This window comes from Ornithorhynchus anatinus, chromosome 19 (assembly GCF_004115215.2).
Source record: "Ornithorhynchus anatinus isolate Pmale09 chromosome 19, mOrnAna1.pri.v4, whole genome shotgun sequence".
Lineage (NCBI taxonomy): Eukaryota > Metazoa > Chordata > Mammalia > Monotremata > Ornithorhynchidae > Ornithorhynchus > Ornithorhynchus anatinus.
Genome location: NC_041746.1, coordinates 35014453 through 35034536, shown reverse-complemented (window position 1 = coordinate 35034536; position 20084 = coordinate 35014453). Strand labels below are relative to the sequence as shown.

Below are 20084 nucleotides of genomic sequence, written 5' to 3'. Positions count from 1 at the left end.
CTCTTTCCAGTAGGCCACGTTGACAGGCTGCTGGTGCTGCTCACATCAGGGAGCTGCCGGCCGCCCAGGGTTGGCACCATTCCCTGGAAAAATCCCTGGCCCGTATTTCAGATGGTCGGATTGGGGTTCAGCCCTGACTAAGAAGCAAAAAAAGCAAACACAAGCCCACTGTAAGTCAGGCCATTTTCAGCTTCCTGTTTCGCTAGGTCCAAGAAGTAGCATGAGAAGCAGCATAGCCTAGTGGATAAAGCACTGGTCTGAGAATCAGAAGGCCATGGGGTTCTAAATCTGGCTCTGCCACTTGGGCAAGTCACTTCACTTCTCTGTGCCTCAGTTACCTCATCTGCAAAATGGGGGTTGACTGTGAGCCCCACATGCGACAGGGACTGTGTCCAACCTAATTTGCCTGGCACATACATAATAACAAATGCCACAGTTATCATTATTATTATTATTATTAAAGAGAGGCTGAGCTAGTTACAAAGTGTGTGGATGGTGTTAGTTTCCATTCTTCTGAAACCCCATCGATTCTCTAGCTAGATTCCTAATAAGTGCTTCGTTGTATCTCACCTGCAGGTTCACGTTAATTTGCTTCTTACAGAAGCTCGGATGCAAGCTGAACTCCTCTATGCTCTGAGAGCCATTACCCGCTACATGACCTGATTTGGGCTTTCTGGGGCCAAAAGCTTCGAGACGTTTGCCCGGCTCTTCGTGGGGGAAGGACCAGTGGAAAAAGAAATCCCTCGGGCCCCGATTCCTTTAGTTTCCGCTGCTTCACTGAGGGAAAAGCGCTACTAGGAGCAGTGAGCACATGGTGACGGGGGGCCCGTGTTGGGACAGAGGGGGTGAGCAGCCGGGGCCGCGTCAATGCCCAAGGCTCTCGGACAGCCTGGCACGACGCCATCCAGCTTTTGGGGAAGTGGGGTGGCAGGAGCTTGGAGCCAGCAGGCCAGCGATGGGGCTTGGCTGTGTTGAGCTGTAGGGAGCTAAAGAAATGCATTCGATGGAGCTGGTGGAGTAATAGGCGGTCTGCCCCAGTTCAGCTAGAAGTAATCATGTCAACACTGCTGCTATTCCCTGAGCCTCCTAGGTTGCATGTGTGGTTGAAAAGCAAACTTGCATAATACCTGTTGATACCTGTTCACTGCTGCCTTTTCAATCGTAGAGTTGAGCAAGCCTCATCATAAAAATGGCAGTGACTTTCTTCTTTTGAAGTTTTGCCTTCAAAGACATTAGCAGTTTTTCAGGTTTGGGAGTTAGCGGATATAAGCCAAAAGACACTCGTCTCCAAAACAAATTCCAGCCTTCTTGAAGCTATCTTAAAGTGCATAACTTCAAGAAATTCTGACCTGTCCCTTTTCCCCTCCTCTCCCCACCCCCACCTTCACTCCCCAACTCCGCCTTGCCCTACCTTAAGGGCAGTGAATTGTGCTGGGACTTTTGTTTCTGGGTGCATTTGTACCAATGGTCCTCCCTTGATCACGCTGCTCTACCGCTAAAGGTGGAAAGTCCTTGCAGTAAGTGAATCAAAACTTGATTTTCAAACAAAAAATGCTAATGATATTCCAGGGGCAAACTGGTTTGGGAAATGTAGAAGTCCTCTATACAGGGAGAGTGTGAATTGCTTTTGAAGTCTGTTCAGTATTATCAGTATTTTTTCAATAAAGGGCAACAACATTTTCCTCCTTTTTTCTATCGCGTTCATTTAAATGATTACATTTCCACCCCCTGTAACAGAGAATGGTTCAAGCTCAATGACCAGATGTCATTGGGGGTTCTATTTGCCTGTGAGACATCATGGTTGCTTACCTGATGGTCAGGAAATGTTCTACTTTGTCAATCAGTGATGTATCCTCCTCCACGGCTCCCCATTCTGCATTGAGCCTTCTGGGGAAGAATTCTAAACCAGAATTCTTTTGAGCCACTGACACAAATGAGGTTTAGGCTCACATGATATCTGTAATAGCTCCAGTATACTAAATCATTATTATCTCACATCCTAAATTTAACCCAGCCAAGGCCAGGGACCAATAAATTGAATTTGATGTTCGCCTGCCTCTCATTCCTAGAGTGGCCTAAACCTTCCACTAAAACAGCAAAAGCCTTAAATAAGACACAGTAAACTGCCTAGACAAAAGAGGCACTACCTTCTCTCTCTCTCTGTCTCTCTCTCTCTCCCTCTCTCCACACGCACACACACACAGCCTCCTCCTCACCTCCTTCTGTTGTGAACAAATAGTTTTCTTCAAAGACCCTCTGAGGGTACTCAAAACTTCTCTGACTTTTTGTCTGGGGGAGCCAAATGGCCAGGGTGCTCTGCCTTTGTTACTTTGGCTATTTTATCTCTTGGAACCACTCAGCTCATCATAGATCATGTATTTTTTGAGTCTTAATGATAAGCAAAAAAACCCATTTTCATACTTGTCCAGAAGCAGCACAACATAAATAAACATTGATCTACTACTATTCCACTGTTTCACCATGATTTATTAATCCAACTTAGCATAAGTAAACTAGCGCTAGCCTTAAAATTGTAATAAACCCCAAAAGATCCAGATCAAAGCAATTAAATACTATAATAGAAATAAAACTTTTGCCAGTACTTTAATCTCTAGGTTTCTTAAATCCATTTTTCTGTATCAAACTGTAAAAACTTTGTGCAGCAGGAATACATAATAGACATCAATCCATAAGATGGATTGCAAGTTTTCTGCATTTAGGGTAGGTACCGATTGTGAGAAGCACTGCCTCAGTCCTCACAGACGGTCTGTGGGCTGGGGACCGCAGCCTGGCCTCAGAAGGAAGAAATGGATTCGGGGAAGGGCAGGTGGCGGCCCTGAAGGCGGCTGAGAAGCTGCTGGGCCACAGGCTTAAACTCTCTTTCCCAGTACAGCCTGTGGTGGTCTCGTAGAGCTCCGTCCAAACTCTGCTCCAGGGCTAGGTCCTCATCTACAAGCAGGGAAACAAGGCAACCGTCACCCATGAGGAGCATAATGTTTCTGGTGCCGGCCCCTGAGGGGAGGCGAGGGAAGGGGAGGAGATGGGACCTCCAACACCCAACTGGGGCCCAACCAAGTGAGTCCTTGGCCTCAGAGCTAAAAACAATCTCCGGCCCTGGAGACCAAAAGCTCCCCGTGGGCAGGACAGGGCTACCAACTCTGTACTCTGCACATAGAGCTCAGACAATATCACCGATTGGGGTCTTCACTGTGAGCCCCGTGTGGGACATGGAGTGGATCCAACCTGATTAGATTGTATCTACCCCAGCACTTAGTATATAATAAATGCTTAACAAATACCATTCAAAAATAGTGGGTAAAGTTATTCTATTTAGAAGCATGCCAGTCTGACCTCTTTTAGACTCTTACCTAAAAGTGATGACAACAAAGCTAGGAGCGTAGTTGTAACTTCCTCTCCAAAACACGAAGCAGCACTTGTGATGTTTTCACTGTAATTCCACAGGGTTTTACATACCAAGCAGGCCAGTTGCCAGTCTGTAGGACCAAAGTCTCTTAAACAATCCACTAACCTGTTTTAAATATCAGAAAAAGGTAAAATTGAATAGACCCAGCAGTCATATTTTTTAGGGTCTGCATTTCCTTTGGGTTTGAGGTTTTTTTCTCATAAGGTGTTTTGCATAAGGTGCCCACCCCTCCCCCCACACACCATCCTGAACAGAATTTTCCAAACCACCAAGAGAAAGCTTTCCTTTCTCCAGTCCTTGGGACTGGCTGGGTTTGGACTGGACAGGAACTGGTGGGGCAGGGAGAGGGGGTGAGGGAAGGGCTGGAGCGCTCTGTCCCCATTGTGGCAACTCTGATGGGCAAGTGAGCTTTCCCAAAGACCACTAAGCTCTGACCTTTGACCACATTGCTTTGAACTTACTTTTGAATTCCGCCCCCTTCTTTTAAGATGACTCGCTTGTCTTTCTCCACGGTGAGATTCAGGAGAACCCCACAGGCGAAAAAGCAGACATCTTGGTGCCGAGCGTCCAGCAGCGCGATCACAAACTTGTACACTGAGGCCACACAAGAGGGAGCAGAGAAAAGACAAGCCAGGTGAGGTCAACTGTCCAGAGGTCAGGCTCCCAGGGGTACCGCGTCCTCATCTGCCACTGGCTTATGAGAAGGAAAGGACCTAGCTCACAGCAGTGGAGGGAACACGGCTGGGGGACCCTCTTCTGGGCTTCCATAGGGTTGGGTAAATGGTTGGACGGAGAACGGAATGGGCCGGAGCAAGCAGGAACATCAGGCTGAGAAACAGATGCACAGAGGCAGAAGGGGAGGTGCACATGGGGAAAGGGAGGAACCGTGGGGCAAATGCCACCCCCCCCGCCCTCACCTTCCCTCTTTCCCAAAACCCCCACCCCAACTATCAGCTCCTTGAGGCAACAGTTATGCCCCAGAGCAGCAACTGGAGAAGGAACAGCCACTCTGCCTGGCCTCTGCCTCCCCTACAAGGGCAGCTGCCCCAACACAATTCTGGCAGGCCCGGGAACCTCACAGGGCAGTTGGCGCTGTGCCTACTGCAGGCTGGGCAACCGGGGACTCTCCCTCGTTCTTCACTCGATGGCTGTTGCTCTGCCCTGCGATGGCTTCCCATCTTCCTCTGCCAACACTCAGTGGGACTCAGTGGGTTTTACTGGTCATTTTTTAGGGGCAGAATAAGGGTGCCTGCCCTGGCTCCATCACACAGGGACCCAAATAGGCCTGCAATCATAACTCATTTCTCTGTCCAGGGCCTGATACTGTGGATTCAGTTAAAGATCGTTAGCCAAAGAGAGCCTCTGTCAGCAGGGAGGGGGAGAGCTGTAGACCATAAGCTCGTTGAGGGCAGGAAACACATCTACCAACTCTGCTGTTCTCTACTCTCCCAAGCACTTAGCATGGTACTCTGTACACAGTAAGAGCACAATAAATACAATCGATTGAATTCAGAGCAAGAAAAGACATTCATTCATACATTCGATCATATTTACAGAGCTTACTGTGTGCAAAGCACTGTACTAAGTGTTTGGGAGAGGATGCTATAACAGTAGACACATTCCCTGCCCACAACATGTTTACAGTCTTGGGGCGAGGGGGGGGGGGGTGACTAGGAGACTCAGATCCCACCCCAGGAACCCTCCTGGATTGTAGACAGAAAAAGATACAGGCAGAGAGACAGACATACAAGTGTGCTCATGCACTCATTTTTGCGCAGGTTCAAACCCAAATCACTCTTTTGCCAAAAATGGCATTTCACGATACACGCTCAATAACTTACCATTTTTCTGCACAAGGAAGTCACAGATTTCACGGTAGTGGGAGAGATTGCCAAAGACTCGCACAGCCTCCAGGATTCCATCCATGTTACCGCTCATCAGAAGCTTTAAGAGCACTTGGGGAATTTTCAAATGAAATAGAACAAAGTTTCAGAACTAACTTCATCATATTACTCAATGCAAGCTGCCGGAAAGCTGGAGCAATCAAGACCACAATCATTTCTAAATGACAGACAGGTGAATGGATGGGTGGGATCCCGGACTCTACTCTTTTGCCCTCCATTAGCCCTTCCAGGCTTCAGCCTCATCTGAGGCCATCTGACGCAGCAGCAGGACTAACTTGTTAAGAAGGGCCCGGCCCTGTAGCCTGATCGGGCCTAGTCATCCCATGCCAGCACCCGGGCAGCTGACGTCCTGGTTCACAGAACCAAAACTAGTTCTAGTAAATTCTGGTTCACAGGTTCCAGCTCCAAGAAAGACCCTGACATGTTTCTCCCACGTGCGACTCCTCCCCTGCACAACCCCTCGGTCTGGCAGTGGGCAGAGAGCAGATGGCGGGGGTGGCCCCTTCATGCCAACCCGCTCCAGGGCCCCACTAATTCTGGATCTGTGTGCCGGGTAAGGCCAGGTCTCGCCCTTACAGTGTGGCTAGCTGGTCCTGCTTTGGGCTAGTTACAAGTCTCTCCTCATCTGCTTTCCTAACTTCAAGAGCCACCTCCAATGATAATAATAATAATACTGGTAATTATAATGGTAATTGTACTATGTGCCAAGCACTGTTCTAAGCCCCGGGGTGGTCATGAGATAATCAGGTTGGGCACAGTCCCTGACCCATAAGGGGGCTCACAGTCTTAATCTCCATTTTGTAGATGAGGTAACTTAAACACAGAGACATGAAGTTACCTGCCCAAGGTCACATAGCAGACAAGTGGTGGAGCTGGGAATAGAACCCAGGTCCTTCTGACTCCCAGGCCCGTGCTCTATCCACTAGGCCATGCTGCTTCCCCCCTCCCAGCCTCACAGCACTTATGAACATACCTAATTTTATTGATTTCTACTAATGTCTATCACCCCCTCTAGACCGTAAGCCTGTTGTGGGCCGGGAATGTGTTATACTCTTACACTGTACTCTCCCAAGCGCAAGTGTGCTCTGCACACAGTAAGCACTCAGTAAATACACATGACTGACTGACATTTCGGGTAGGGGAAGCAAGTGAGTAGAAAGTTGTATCCCTAAGTGCTGTGTGGGTTTGGGGTGCGGCGAGTACCTAAGTGCTTAGGGAGAATGCACTCAGATGCACAGATTTCACAGTAGAGAGGGAAAATCGGATGGGGACACAAGAGATTAGTCAAAGATGGCTTCTGGTCATTTCAGTGATAAGTTCACATTATATGTTCCCCTGAGCTACCATTGCCACTGTCAGAGACAGAGCCTTGGCCTGGATAAACCACTGTCCTGACCCAGGAATCTCATTTCTTCTGTTCATAAACAGTGGCTAGCAAAACCTTATCCTATCACAGTAAGCGCTCAATAAATACGATTGACTATCGGGAGTCTCTTTTTCTAAAAGCACCTTTCTCCCCAAACCTCAAAAACCTCCAGTGGTTGCCTATACCTCCTCTCTGCATCGATCAGAAACTTCTGACCGTTGTCTTTAGAGGGCTCAATCGGGTCTTTCCTCCTTACTTCTCCTCCCTCCTCTCCCACTATGACCCAGATCACACATTCATTTCTCTCATGCCAACCTACTCACTGTGCCTCGCTCTCACCTCTGTCGCCTCTGACCCCTTGCTCCTGCCTTCCCTCTGGCTTGGCATACTCTCCCCCTTTACATCCTGCAGATTGCTACTCGCCCCCATCTGCAAGTCCTGTGAGAAATCACATCTCCTCCAAAAGGCCTTCCCTGATTCATCTCACCCCTCTATCTCCCCACCCTGACTCCCAACACTGCCACTTCAGCACTTCTGGGTGACCTAAGGAATTGGGTACTCACTCTAGACCTCCAGGGGCACTTAGGTATTTATTTTTTAACTCTATTGCTTCCTCCAACCTGTAATTCATTTTAGAGTTTCTCTCTCCTGCTACAGTGCAAGCTCCTTGAAGTTAGGGGTCATGTCTAGCGGCTCTATTATACTCTCCCAAGAACTCAGAATAGCACACTCTGCATAATGTAGTAATAATAATGATGGTATCTGTTAAGTGCTCACTATGGTCAAGCACTCTGCTAAATTCTGGGGTAGATACATGATAATCAGGTTGGACCTGGTCCCTGTCCCATATGGAGCTCACAGTCCAAGTGGGAGGGAGAACAGGTAACGAATCCCTATTTAACACATGAGGAAACCGAGGCATAGAGAAGTTAAGTGACTTACCCATGGTCAGAGAGAGGCAAGGGGCAGACCTAGAATTAGAACCTGGGTCCTCTGCCTTCCAGGCCCATGCTCCTTCCAGTAGGCCCTCGATAAATACTATTGATTGAAGTCATTTTGACTTTCTCGAAGGAGAAATTCAAAACCCTCAAAAATTAACTTCTAGATGTTCAAAGGGACACTGGGCACAAAACCACTCTGTGTCCATACCCTCAAATCAAATAATCAGTGGTAAATTACTGAGAACCTACAGGGTGCAGAGCATTGTCTTGGGTGCTTGGAGAGACCTCGACAGAATTAGAAGACATGATCCCTGCCTTCAAGGACCTTAATAAAATATCAATGTCTCCAGTTTTGTTTGAGAACAAACACCAGAATACTACCCTGGACTAGTGGCGAGTGCCTCCTCCCAAAAACTCCAAGTGCCTTTTACATGTTTTAGTTACCCTACTTTTATTCTGGATAACATCTAGTGAGAGAGGGAGAGAGAGAAAGAGATTATCCACCTCACTTTTAGCTGTTCCTCTCTGAGTAACAGATAGACTAAGTGACTTGCCCATGGTCACAGAGAAGATGAGTGGCAGAGCTCGAGTCCCAGTTGTCTAGTCTTTCATAAACAAAGTCCGACTCACATTCAGCAATGAGTAGTTTCTTATCCCAGATTACGGAATTGCTCACTCGGTAGAAAGATAGATTGTTGATTGCTGCCGTAGCATTGATTACCAGTTCTTCGCAGTCGTCGATTGACTTGTATTCTGAAAATGGTAAACACGTTTGTCAGTCAAACAAAGCTTTGCTTCAGCCCCATGGGGCAAGGGGCACTGCGTTCTGATTGCCATCTTTCTCGCCCTCCCTTGCGTCTGCAGAGATGCTGCACCCAAGAGAAGGGGTGGTTTTTTTTTGGTTTGTTTTGGTTTGGTGGTTTTTGTTTACCAAAAAAAAAAAAAAATCAAAAACCGGAAAACACTTTTCATTTCATTTGGCTAATTGGGCCTGTGAAGACACTAAGTTCCAGCAAGAACCATGTAATTGTGCCATCCGGCTAGGCAGTTTAAAAATCCTGCTTTCTTGAACCGAACTTCCGAATTAAGTGGATTCTGGTGCCCAGGAGCTCACAGCCTGTGAGCATCGTAAACTAGCCAGAGGGTGGGAAGACGAGAACGGAGAAGCCCTGTCAGCTGTAGCCCTTACCCAGAATGGTAACCAGCGAGGCCACGATGCGCTGGTCAGTGGCCAAGGCCGCCCCGACGTTGGGGTGAATGGAGACGTTGGCGAGGATGCGCAGCACTTTGATCAGGATGTCTTCAACCTCCGTAGGCTGTTTTGGGGTCCTGTGCGGGCCTTCTCCTTCCCCATTCCATTTCTTGGAACTCAGGTCAAGCTCACAGTAAGTGCGGAATAAAGACAAGAGCGTTTGAATGCATCCTCTCTCTTTAGCAAACTGTTCACGTGCTTGGTTGGTTGTTGCTGTCAGATTGCCGAGGACGAAAACGATGCGAACTACTAAATCCTACAAAAAGAAAAGGCAGAGTTACAGGTCTGGAGCAGAGGGGACGAGCTCTGTGTCCACAACCAGACGCAGCCGTTCAGGCTTTCCACATTCAAAATCAACCAGGGAGATTAAAAGCTCTTGACGGTGACAAAAAGGTGTCACCTGTCTGATGCAGTTGACGGTCCATTTCAAATGGATCAAAGGAAAGAGGAGCTGTCCCTCTTTTCTTTCCCCACAGCCTGCTGACCAGGATTTTATGATGTAAGGCTATGACGTAGTTCTGTAATTTCTACAGTACCAAAACATTTTTAACCACATTAAATACTTTGAAAAGAGCACAGATCTGTTGTGACATTCTAAGCTCTAAAATGTGACATTTCGTTCCTTGCCCGTTCCTAGGTGTATTTGATATTTACCCAAATACAGGGCACGTATTCCAAAACACCAGGGTGTACTTTTAAAGCTGCAAGACACACCCACATCAAGAGCTATGACTGGTAACACCCAAGCTCTGTTCATCAGAGCCTGTGCCTGCCCTTCCCAGTGGCCAGACGGTGCGGGGCCCAGGACCTGGCCGGGGAGGTGGGGGAGGCGGTCTCTCGCTATGGGTCTGCCTCTCCGAGTCTCAGTGCTTGGAGCTGGAGTGAGAACACGGCGTCTGCTCAAGGGCGAACCCAGCTGAAAGCACACCTGGAAGCCATGAGAGGCAGCAGTCGGAGCCTGCACAGGTGGCACAAGGAGCCTGGGGGCCAATGACACCTGCAAGGAGCTGCTGCTGTCTTGCCAGGGTGACTGCCCAAGTGACTCCCCGAGCAGGACACCCCAAGGGCCTGCGGGGCTGGAGTGGAAATGGCCGGGCCCCGATGGAGGATATTCAACTTCAGCCACAGATCCATTAGGCAAAGGTGGCCCATTCAAGGCGGTCTCCTGTGAGGAAACAGCACCCAAACGGGCCACACTTGGGAATCATGCATCAGATTCCAGGCAGGAAATGTCGGGCCTTTCATCGATCACCACACAGGGATGCTCTGGTTCCCTTTGGCTCAGTGCAACCCCTCGAATCGGGGGGAAACTGACTCAAAGACATTACCTGGGCTCTCTCTGGCTAACAAAATGAAGTGAAATGTTGGAGAAGCAGCACGGTGTAGTTGATAGAGCATAGGGCCTAGGATTCAGAATGTCATGGGTCCTAATCCCGGCTCCACTACTTACTGGCTGTGTGACCTTGGGCAAGTAACTTAACTTCTCTGTGTCTCAGTTACAGACAGTAACTATGTCCAACCTATTTGCTTGTATCCACCCAGCACTTAGTAGAGTGCCTGGCACATAGTCAGTGCTTAATAAATACCATTATTATTATTACTTACCTTTGAATTTTTGTGACTTTTTTGTGGGGGTTCTTTTTTGTCTCATTTGCTTTCTCTGCACCTTCCCCTCCACCCCCCGCCCCCATTCCTTTTTACTCACAAGGAGTAATTTATATGCCTATTTTAACAAAACTAAACAAATAATCACTTAGGAAGAAGGGAGGCAGAAGCAGAGGCAAAGGGAAGTAGAGGAGGGGGAAGGCAGAGGGAGGCAGGGAAGAAAGAAGCAGGCAGGGAAGAGGGAAAGCAGAGGGAGGGAGAGAAGGTAGAAGGAGTTAAAGAGGCAGGGAGATGAAGGGAAGGGAGCGGAGATGACTTGATTCCTTCATTTTGCGTTCAGTTGGCTGTCACCTCCACCAAATGGCTGTTCAGTTCTGTGGCTACCGGCTTCACAGTTCGGTAGATAGGGTAGTTACTGGGTGACTCCTGGGGGCTAAGTGCTGGGGTGAATGCAAGACAATCAAATCAGACCCAATCTCTCTCCCCCATGGGGCTCCCCGGCTCTCATTACAGACTCTGGAGGATTCCTGGGGGGCCCCATCAGTCAACCAATTCAAGAACCTTGCAGTGAGACAAGCACCACCTAGAGCTCCTACGCAGCACCAATCAGATTCCTTGTCTCTTCAGTAATCTTTGGGAGCCACCTTTAAGTTGATGTTTGATGGAGGCACTTTTAATTAAATTCAGTCTAGGAAGAAGTAGCACAATTATACAACAACTATTATTTTGAGACTGTAAAATGCTGATGACTCAGGACAGTGAAGGGAAAACAACAGGCTGCTAGTTTAACCAGTTTACATTGACTTTCCAATTTTGGTTAACCCAGAATCAGCCTAGCAACAGCTTTAGCCAATCAGAGATTAGACAAACAGGTACACTTATATTTTAAGAAATCTGACCTCAACCTGGTATTCCAGTTTTAGTCAATCTATCAGATATTGTCTTTAGTTTAGCATACTTTGTGTTACTAATGAGCAAACACGTTTCTCAAAAGGCTGTAGCTACAACAGAGACGCTGAACTGATAATCTTGTATTGAATCTCGCCGGGTGAACACTTGGCACAGTGCTCGGCTCTAGACCGTCGGCTGCTTGGGGGGCCGGGAAAGTATCTACCAACTCTGCTGCATTATACTCTCCCAAGTGCTTAGTACAGTGATCTGCACACAGGAAGCGCTCAATAAATCCCATTGATCGACTGATACATAGAGAGTGCTTAATACCATTATTATTTGAATAAAATTACTGAAAGAGAGCAAAACCAGAGGCAGCCTGGGAGTCAGAAGCACCTGGGTTCTAATCCTGGCCCTGACACTTGTCTGCTGTATGACTCTGGGCAAATCATTTAACCTCTCTGTGCCTCCGTTACTTCACCTGTAAAATGGGAATTAAGGCTGTGAGCCCAATGTGGGACAGGGACAATGTGGGATGGCTAAATAGTGTGTATCTACCCCAGCACTTAACATACTGCTTGACACGAAGTAAGCCCTTAACAAATACCATTATTATTATTATTACTACTATTATTAATAATAACAACTCCTGAGCCCTAAAGCCAAGGGCCAGAGCCATAAACAATCTCCTGCCCAGCTGACCCTAGCAAGCACTTTTCCTAGAAAATACCCCAATTTCCAGAAACATGGCTGCCACTTTGGCCAGCTCCACTCCTGAAACGCAGAGTGGGCAGGCCAGATCTTGGAGCAAGCCTCAACTCTGGGCTCCCTTCCACTCTCCCGCACTCCAGGAGCCCCTGCCTTGGTTGGCCAAGTCCCCACCCTGGCTCCCACACAACCCCCCGGAGCCCGAAGACACAGCCACCACAGGCCACCAGGCATGGCCACAGCAACCTCTTGAACTGCACCTCTCACTAAACCCCAGGGAGGCTTGGTCTCTATCCGTTCCGAGGACCTACCTGCGTGGGCACTTAGGACTCTGACATCTGGGGTGTTTTCTTACGAATGAGTGAGATCCTGCCTGGTTGAGTGAAGGGATCTCGGGTGGGTGGAGAGGGGAGAGATGACTCAGGAGAAGAGCAGGGTTGATGGGGATTAGGAAAGGTGCAGTGAGGAGGGGAGAAGGGCAAAATATGATAGCAGAGTAACCAAGGGGCAGGGTGTGAACGTGGGTCCAGGACGGGATAGAGGGAATAGAAGTTTAGAACGCTGGCCAAGATTGGATATCCCTATTAGTGAATCTCCAATCCAACTCTGTTATATTTTACTCTCCCAAGTGCTTAGTACAGTGCTCGACACATAGTAAGCACTCACTAAATCTATGTCGCCCACAATTTGTATTTACTTCTACCATCTGGCTGTAACTGTACTTACTAGATAGACCGTAAATTAAATGTAAGGGGACAGGTGAATTCTCAATTGTTTTGTTGGTGTTCTTTGCCAAACAACACAATAGAGATTAGATCAGACAATTCCTGGCTGGCTTCGCAGACCAAGGCCCCAAGAAGGAATGAAGAAAGCGTCCCGGTGGATCCCAAAGCCTATCTGCTCCACCTCCAGACGTTTGCGAGAAAACTGTATTCTGGACCGCTACCAGGAAACGGTTCTGAAGACTGAGGCGTTGTATGACTGGCTGGCTCTCGTTAGCACTTCCTCTCAGGAAACACAACTCCAACTCCTTCCCTTCCTCCCTCCCTCCCTCCTGGGACAAACAGCCTACAGCTCAGCCCGGCCCCAGAGCCCCAGCGGCGGGCTGCCTGGTACCCAAAGGAGGGCCACAGCCGACCGACTGGAAGATGCCAGTGGCCCGCCCATCCACAAAGAAGCTAGTGCCCACAGAGCAGTTTTGGTGGCACGGGATCTGAGAAAGATCTGGAAGCTCAGGACCATCTCAGGAGTCATCCAAGAGGCTGTAGGTTTCAAATATCTAGCCCAACATCAACACAGAGTCCTATTCCTCAACAGTTACTCCTCTGCTACCTTAGTAGTATGGAGAAAGAGTGACCCTTGGGCTTCCCCTGATGATCCTCGGTAAACTAACAGTATAGGAGAGGGATTTCTTTCACTAGGAAGTAGAACTAAGATGTCGTCGTCAAATACCACACATGCAGGAATACAGAGACGCTGTGTGAAATAAGAGAAGGACCATACTGTGTCCAGTAGGACCCCACTGACCTGCTTCCTAGGGTATCTGTCCAGCAGAGCTAACAGCGAGGCATAGCAGGTGGAGCAGGCAGCCAAGGCGGCACAGCAGTCACGGTAGGAAGACAGTTTGCTGCAGATCGGCACAAAGGGGAAAACAATCAGGGCAGAAACACTTGACTTTCCTTCCAGATTTCTTTAATAGCCACTGGAGTCATTTCTACTTGGAACAGTTTTAGGCATAAAAGCTACATTGAGAAATGGAAACCTCCAAAGAGTTTTATATAAAAAGGATAACCATGAAATCAATTTAAATCTCTACATCTACACTTACAGTCATTCTTCAGCCACACTGCAGCCTTTTTTTTTTTTTTTTAAGGAATGTTCTGCTCTAGTTCCCACCACAGCCATGCTGGAGGAGGTGGCACCAAAGACCTGGATGAGGATTTTAGAACACACTGCTGCTTCTCTGGGAAAGTGTTCTGACTCAAAAACAATCTAAGCATCCTCCAAAGTCCTTGAGACACTATTAATACTATTAGAGAAGCAGCATGGCTTACTGGCAAGAGCCCGGGCTTGGGTGTCAGAGGACATGGGTTCTAATCCCGGCTCCGCCACTTGTCTGCTGTGTGAATTTGGGAAAGTAGCTTCACTTCTCTGGGCCTCAGTTACCTCATCTATAAAATGGGGATGAAGACTGTGAGCCCCACGCAGAACCACTTGATTACCTCATATCTATCCCAGTGCTTAGCACATAGTAAGTGCTTAACAAATATCATCATCATCATTATTATTATTGTAGACTGTATTAATTCCCTATATGCCAAGTACCGTGCTAAACACTGGGGAAGGTAACTTAAAGAAATCAGATAGTTCCTGTCACATGGGGGCCCACACCTAAGAGGGAGACAGAGCAGATATCTTATTCCTGTTTTAGAGAGGAGGAAACTGAAGCCCAGGGAATTGACTGATTGAGGAATTGAGGACACCCAGCAGTGAGTGGCAGAGCTGGGATTAGCATTCAGGTCTCCTGACCGTTAGGCCTGTGCTCTTTCCTCCAGGCCACAATACCTCCCCTTCACTCCAGATTGCTGCCTGCAGATGACAGTGCCCTAAAAGCAGACACCCACAAGACATGCAAATGATTGAAAACTATTTAGTAAAATCTGCCAGGTGTTGTAAACTACTGTTTAAGTGGAAACAAAACCGAGGTGATGTATCACTCTGAGCCAGAAAAGTCATACTCACAATGAAAAATACATACTGCTAACACAGAGCCTATGCTGCCACAGAATTCTCTTATTTAAGCATCCCAGGAATCAATGAAAGGCTAGTAGAGAACTAAACCAGACCTACGATGAAGAAGTCTCCCTGCATTCTTTCCTCTGGTACACCTGAAATAGACTGAGGTTTCCTCCCCATTTTCTGGCCTCCCTCCCCCTTGTACAAATCCTCCCCTGTAATTTGCTGTGCTCCAGCTGGGGTCCCTAAGTGGGTGATGGATTAGGGAGGGATTTGGGAGTGAACAGTTTCTCTGTTGGAAAAAATTCCAGGACTTCCTCCTTATCCACAGCAAGGCTGACTTAGTTTGGACCGCCCTTTTCTTTCACCTTGGCCCTCCAGCACCAGCTACATGCTCCTGCTCAAATCTATGGATGTACTGTGGAAAATCTCCATTGGGCACCCATTCCTCTCTGCATCAAACCCAAACCCCTGGCCACTAGCTTAATGCACTCAATCAGCTTTCCCACCTAACTTACCCTCTGTCCTCTTCACTACACCTCACCCACTTCGCTCCTCTCAAGCCAAGCTATTCACTGGGCCTCGTCCTTGTCTCTCCTGCTGCTGACCTCTTGGTCATGCCCTCCCTTCTGCCTGGAATTCTTGTCCCCCTTCACATCGTGCAGTCATGGCTCTTCCCATTTCCAAAGCTCTCCTAAAATCACATCTTCTCCAGGAGGCCTTCACTGATAAACCTTTCATCTCCCCATCATCCTATTGCCTCCCTACGTTAGCACTTCCATATAAGCTAAACATTTGGATATTCAGTGTGGTCTAGTGGAAAGATCAAGGTTCTAATCCCAGCTCTGCCACTTGTTTGCTGTTTGATCTTGGGCACGTCTCTTAACTTCTCTGTATCTCAGTTTCCTCAACTGTAAAATGGGGATTGAAATGCCTGTTCTCCTTCCTACTTAGACTGCGGGTGCCATGTGGGACACGGATGGTGTCCAACCTGATTAACCTGTATTTACCCCAGTGCCTAGAAAGGTGCTTGACACATAGTAAGCACTTAACAAATACCATAAATCTTAACAAATATCATAAAAAACAACAACCTGATCACAGTTAAGTACATATATTTAAACTCTGTTACTTTCCCCTCTCTCATTTACTTCAGTGTTTGTCTCCCCGGATAGACTGTAAGCAACCTGAGGGCAGGGATGACATGAATCGACTTCACTGTACCCTCACAGGAGTTCAATCCTCTGTACAGAGTAAGCGCTTAATCTAATTGACTGATGGACTGCAAGAAGGAGAGAAACATTTTTTGTAAAAATCAGTGGAGTGAAGTAGATTTTAAAGACACACAGGAAGAACAACATGGTACCTCTCAACAAAAGCAAAAACAGTCCACCCAGAGATTTCCTAGCTTCTCTGAGGCATATATTAGTAGGGTGCAAAAATAGGCCACACGAAGGCTCAGCCAACATCTTTGGTATTTATCCAGGCCAGACACTAAAATTGTAGCCCTATAGATAAGTTGGCCAGTGGTGCCACTTCAAAAAAAAAAAAAAAGACCATCGTGACACAGACACACACACACATTCAGGCACATCCATTAATCAATCGCATTTATTGAAAGCTTACTGGGTGCAAAGCGCTGTACTGGGTACAACAGAATTTGCAGATACGTCCCCTGCCCATAACAAGCTTAGAGTCTAAAGGGGGAGAGAGACATTAAAACAAAAAAATATGTGCAGAAGTGTACTTAAGAGATATGTACATATGTACATAAAGCATACTGTGTAAGGTGTTGGGCTCCCATGGCTGCCATTTTGTAGGAATCTGCTCGATGGGGCCTGAATCTAGAGCATTTCTCAGGGACACCTTCACCCTCCCAAATGTTCAGAGCCTTAGAATCTTCCTCCTCCCGGGTCCATATAATACAACAATAAACAGACACATTTCCTGTCCACAACCAGCTTACAGTCTACAAGGGGGAGACAGACATTAATATAAACAAAGTCTATCAAAGCCAAGGGAGGGGGAGGCTCCCCTTCCACTGCAGGCATTTTGGGAGGCAGCCTGAGACCCTGAAAATCATGACCATCTTACCTTGTGCAAGACTTTTTTTTTTTTAACCTGATGGTATTTATTAAGCATTTACTATGTGCTGGGCACTGAATTAAGCACTGCAATAGATACAAGTTAATCTGGTTGGAAACAGTCCCTGTTCCACACAGGGCTCACGGTCTTAATCCCCATTTTACAGATGAGGTAACCAAGGCACAGAGAAATTAAATGACTTGCCCAAAGTCACACAGCAGACAAGTGGCGGAGCCAGGATGAGAACACCTGGCCACAATTTCAAAGGCATTTTTCCTCTTCTACCCATTTGACGAAAGACAAAAGGGAGGAAACGTATAATAAACCCAGTTTCCACCAAAAAAACTGATGCTGTTTTTTACTGATTTGAAAAGGTCCAAAATCCAAACCTCCTCTCCTTTTCCAGGTAAAACTGGTTTTATTTTATATCTACTCCAATCACTACACTATAGATCTGCAGTTCTGAGTGACATAATGATGACTCGGTGAATACTACCCTAAACCCACCAGTGAATTATTTCTGGGAGATGAAGAATAGGTTATACAATGGGACTGTGTAATGAGGAACTACACTGAGCAAGGCGTGGGGCCTTTCTGCTTGACAAAAGGACTTGTCTGTAAAAACCCACAATTTAGTGAAGTATGGAGGGAGGAATTCACTCAAAGTCAGGAAGTGAAATATGATGTGCTTTTTGATGTTTAAAGAAAAAGAGAAATTTGGAACTTCCAAAGATTTTCAAAATTTGGGGGAATATGACAGCGTAAGCAATTTTTAAGAGTTTAGAATTGAATCTTCCATTCACTAAATAAGAACAGATCATTTGAGCGAGATATTGCCATTTTTCTGTAAGGTACCTACCTGAATATCCTGGCAATATTGGTACAGATATCCTTGTCCCCTGTATGTTGTTCCATCACTAGACATAGTTCGGGGAGTGCATTGTTGCTCAGAAACTTATACCTGACCAGCGGCAAATCAACCAAGTTTCGAATAGTAGCAGTTATCTGTGACACAGACAGGGGCTTGAGGTTATTAAGGTAAGTAGGCTAAAACAGCATGGCACAGTGGACAGAGCATGGGACTGGGAGTCAGGTGGTCATGGGTTCTAATCACTTCACTTCTCTGTGCCTCAGTTACCTCATCTATAAAATAGGGATTAAAACCGTGAGCCCCATGTGAGTCAGGGGCTGTGTCCAATCTGATCTGCTTGTGACCACCCCAGCGCTTCGTACAGTGCCTGGCCCATAGTAAGCACTTAACACATACCATAATAATTATCATTATTTAACTTGTTCCTCCTTGGGAACTACTTTCCAAGTCTTTAAATGGCTTCTGTGGCTCTCCTCTGAGCTTTCTCCAAGACTGCCATGCATTCTTATGCACATGCATCATATGCACCCAGGTGTCTAAGTTCAGAAACAGACTTTAAACATTTAGGGCTGATATTTGGAGGTAAAAAAGCTACTTACTTGCACTAACAGGTGGTCTGCATTGAGGAGGCAAATGCCAGTTTTGGGGGGGATACCATTTATCTTCTTGATCAACTGCAACAAGATTTCAACTGCACCTTTGCTGACCATCTCGCTGAGGGACCCTGGATTTCCCGAAACAAATTTTATAGCCCCCATGCAATACAGAAAAGCCTCAATATTAGTCTGTAGATCTTCAACTCTCAGGACCTCCAACAAAGACTCTAGCAAGAAAGTGAACAATAAAACTTGGTGTTAAATTGTCATCGGTCTACTCCTAAATCTGCATTCTTTCCAACTTTTAAAAAAACATTTGTAGAAAAACCAGTGAAATGTGTAGAAGCAATGAACTTCAAACAAAGCTTGCAAAATGAGAATGTTCAGCTCATCCTGCGGATGGGCCACTAATGAGGCTAATATGATGCATTTGTAAATGAGTCACACTTTAAAAAAGTTACAAATTCCTATTACAATCTTCAGAATATCCTCAGCATCCTAAAACATTATTCAACAGGATTTGATTGAACATCAAAACCAAAATATTCATTACAGCTTTCTGTATCTTAATCGCTGCTACTGTTTCCAAACATTAAAGACTCAGTCCCTTATCTATGTCTGATCCCAGAGGCCTCACTGGGATGGGCTGGAGGATCTGCCCAAAAGCAGAGCCCTGGTACCCAACTGTGTGCCCATGCCTAGATTGTAAACTCCTCGAGAGCAGGGACCAAGTCTTTTCCCGGGCTCAAGCAGCTCTCCCAAGCTGCGAGTAAAAAAGGCTAAATGTTACTGAATGAATAAGGATAGGCAGCCTGCAGATTTGGTTGAATTGAATTTGCCCCTAAACTGGCATATGCCCCACTAAAGATGCTAGAAACAGGTATGGTTTTATTTTTATTTTTAATGCATTCCTCAGCTGACCCTAAACACATTTTAGCCTAGAAGAAAGGAGAGCCTGACACTGTTCACATTAGTACTCCCGTCCCATTCCCCTGTCTCAGAAGACACCTGAATGATTGGTAGGTGGAGACAAGGGAGGAGGGGGGTTGGAGACAAGAGAGAAGTTGAAAGAGACTGATGAGTGCCCGAAGTTGTGGGTGCAAAATCTGCCCTGGGGACAAAAGTACATGACTGCTTGACCCAGCCAAAAGAAAACTACTTATAGGATCAAATGGTTCATCCACAAAGGGAAAATGAACACTTCCAGGGCATCATTCTGAACAGTCAATGAAATGACAAGCTTCTCTGCTGTCATGGGGCCTTATTTAGACTGGGCACAGGCATGTCACCTCTCTGCACCCAAGAAGAGGGCCAAGGGAAACCCTTCCAGGGTTTCGGCCCCGCACAATCTAATAATGTAGGTTAGCAATCAGCAGCCACCATTTTCCAATAAATATTTCACACTGTAGGTGCCAAATACCTACAGTGACACTTACCCAGAATGCTCTCATTTTGTATTAGGGAATCATTCTTCTCACTTTGACTAATTTTAAATATGAGTTTGCAGACATTAAGAAGATTCTTTCCACTCACTTTAAGCTGCAGAGAGAGACAAAATTTTGGTTTGGTGGACAACAAAAACAAATTTGTTTTAATTAAAAATTGCAAAGTCTAATAAAAATACCACAGGATGTGTATTTTTAACTCACAGAATTATAAAAAATGTCAGCTGGATTTCAAAGCTTGAAATCAGTTAACTTCTTAT

The 20084-nt window shown here is 46.6% G+C and overlaps 2 protein-coding genes across 6 annotated transcripts in view; one reads left to right on the top strand and one right to left on the bottom strand.

The window, feature by feature from the left end:
* The window catches only part of SESN1 (sestrin 1), a 59282-nt gene extending 57592 nt beyond the window's left edge, over positions 1 to 1690 (top strand). For both annotated transcript variants that reach the window (XM_029047156.2, XM_029047157.2), the window contains exon 10: positions 577 to 1690. In XM_029047156.2, coding sequence (XP_028902989.1) covers positions 577 to 663 — 87 coding nt within the window. In that variant the 3' untranslated portion in view covers positions 664 to 1690. The remainder of the gene's footprint in view (positions 1 to 576) is intronic.
* A 779-nt stretch (positions 1691 to 2469) lies between these two features.
* Positions 2470 to 20084, bottom strand: part of ARMC2 (armadillo repeat containing 2) — a 44620-nt gene continuing 27005 nt past the window's right edge. For all 4 annotated transcript variants that reach the window (XM_029047152.2, XM_029047153.2, XM_029047149.2 and 1 more), the window contains 10 exons: positions 19816 to 19918; positions 18383 to 18606; positions 17772 to 17917; positions 13619 to 13718; positions 8825 to 9143; positions 8266 to 8388; positions 5266 to 5379; positions 3886 to 4018; positions 3369 to 3529; positions 2470 to 2949 (listed from right to left, as the gene is read on the bottom strand). In XM_029047152.2, coding sequence (XP_028902985.1) covers positions 2795 to 2949; positions 3369 to 3529; positions 3886 to 4018; positions 5266 to 5379; positions 8266 to 8388; positions 8825 to 9143; positions 13619 to 13718; positions 17772 to 17917; positions 18383 to 18606; positions 19816 to 19918 — 1578 coding nt within the window. In that variant the 3' untranslated portion in view covers positions 2470 to 2794. The remainder of the gene's footprint in view (positions 2950 to 3368; positions 3530 to 3885; positions 4019 to 5265; positions 5380 to 8265; positions 8389 to 8824; positions 9144 to 13618; positions 13719 to 17771; positions 17918 to 18382; positions 18607 to 19815; positions 19919 to 20084) is intronic.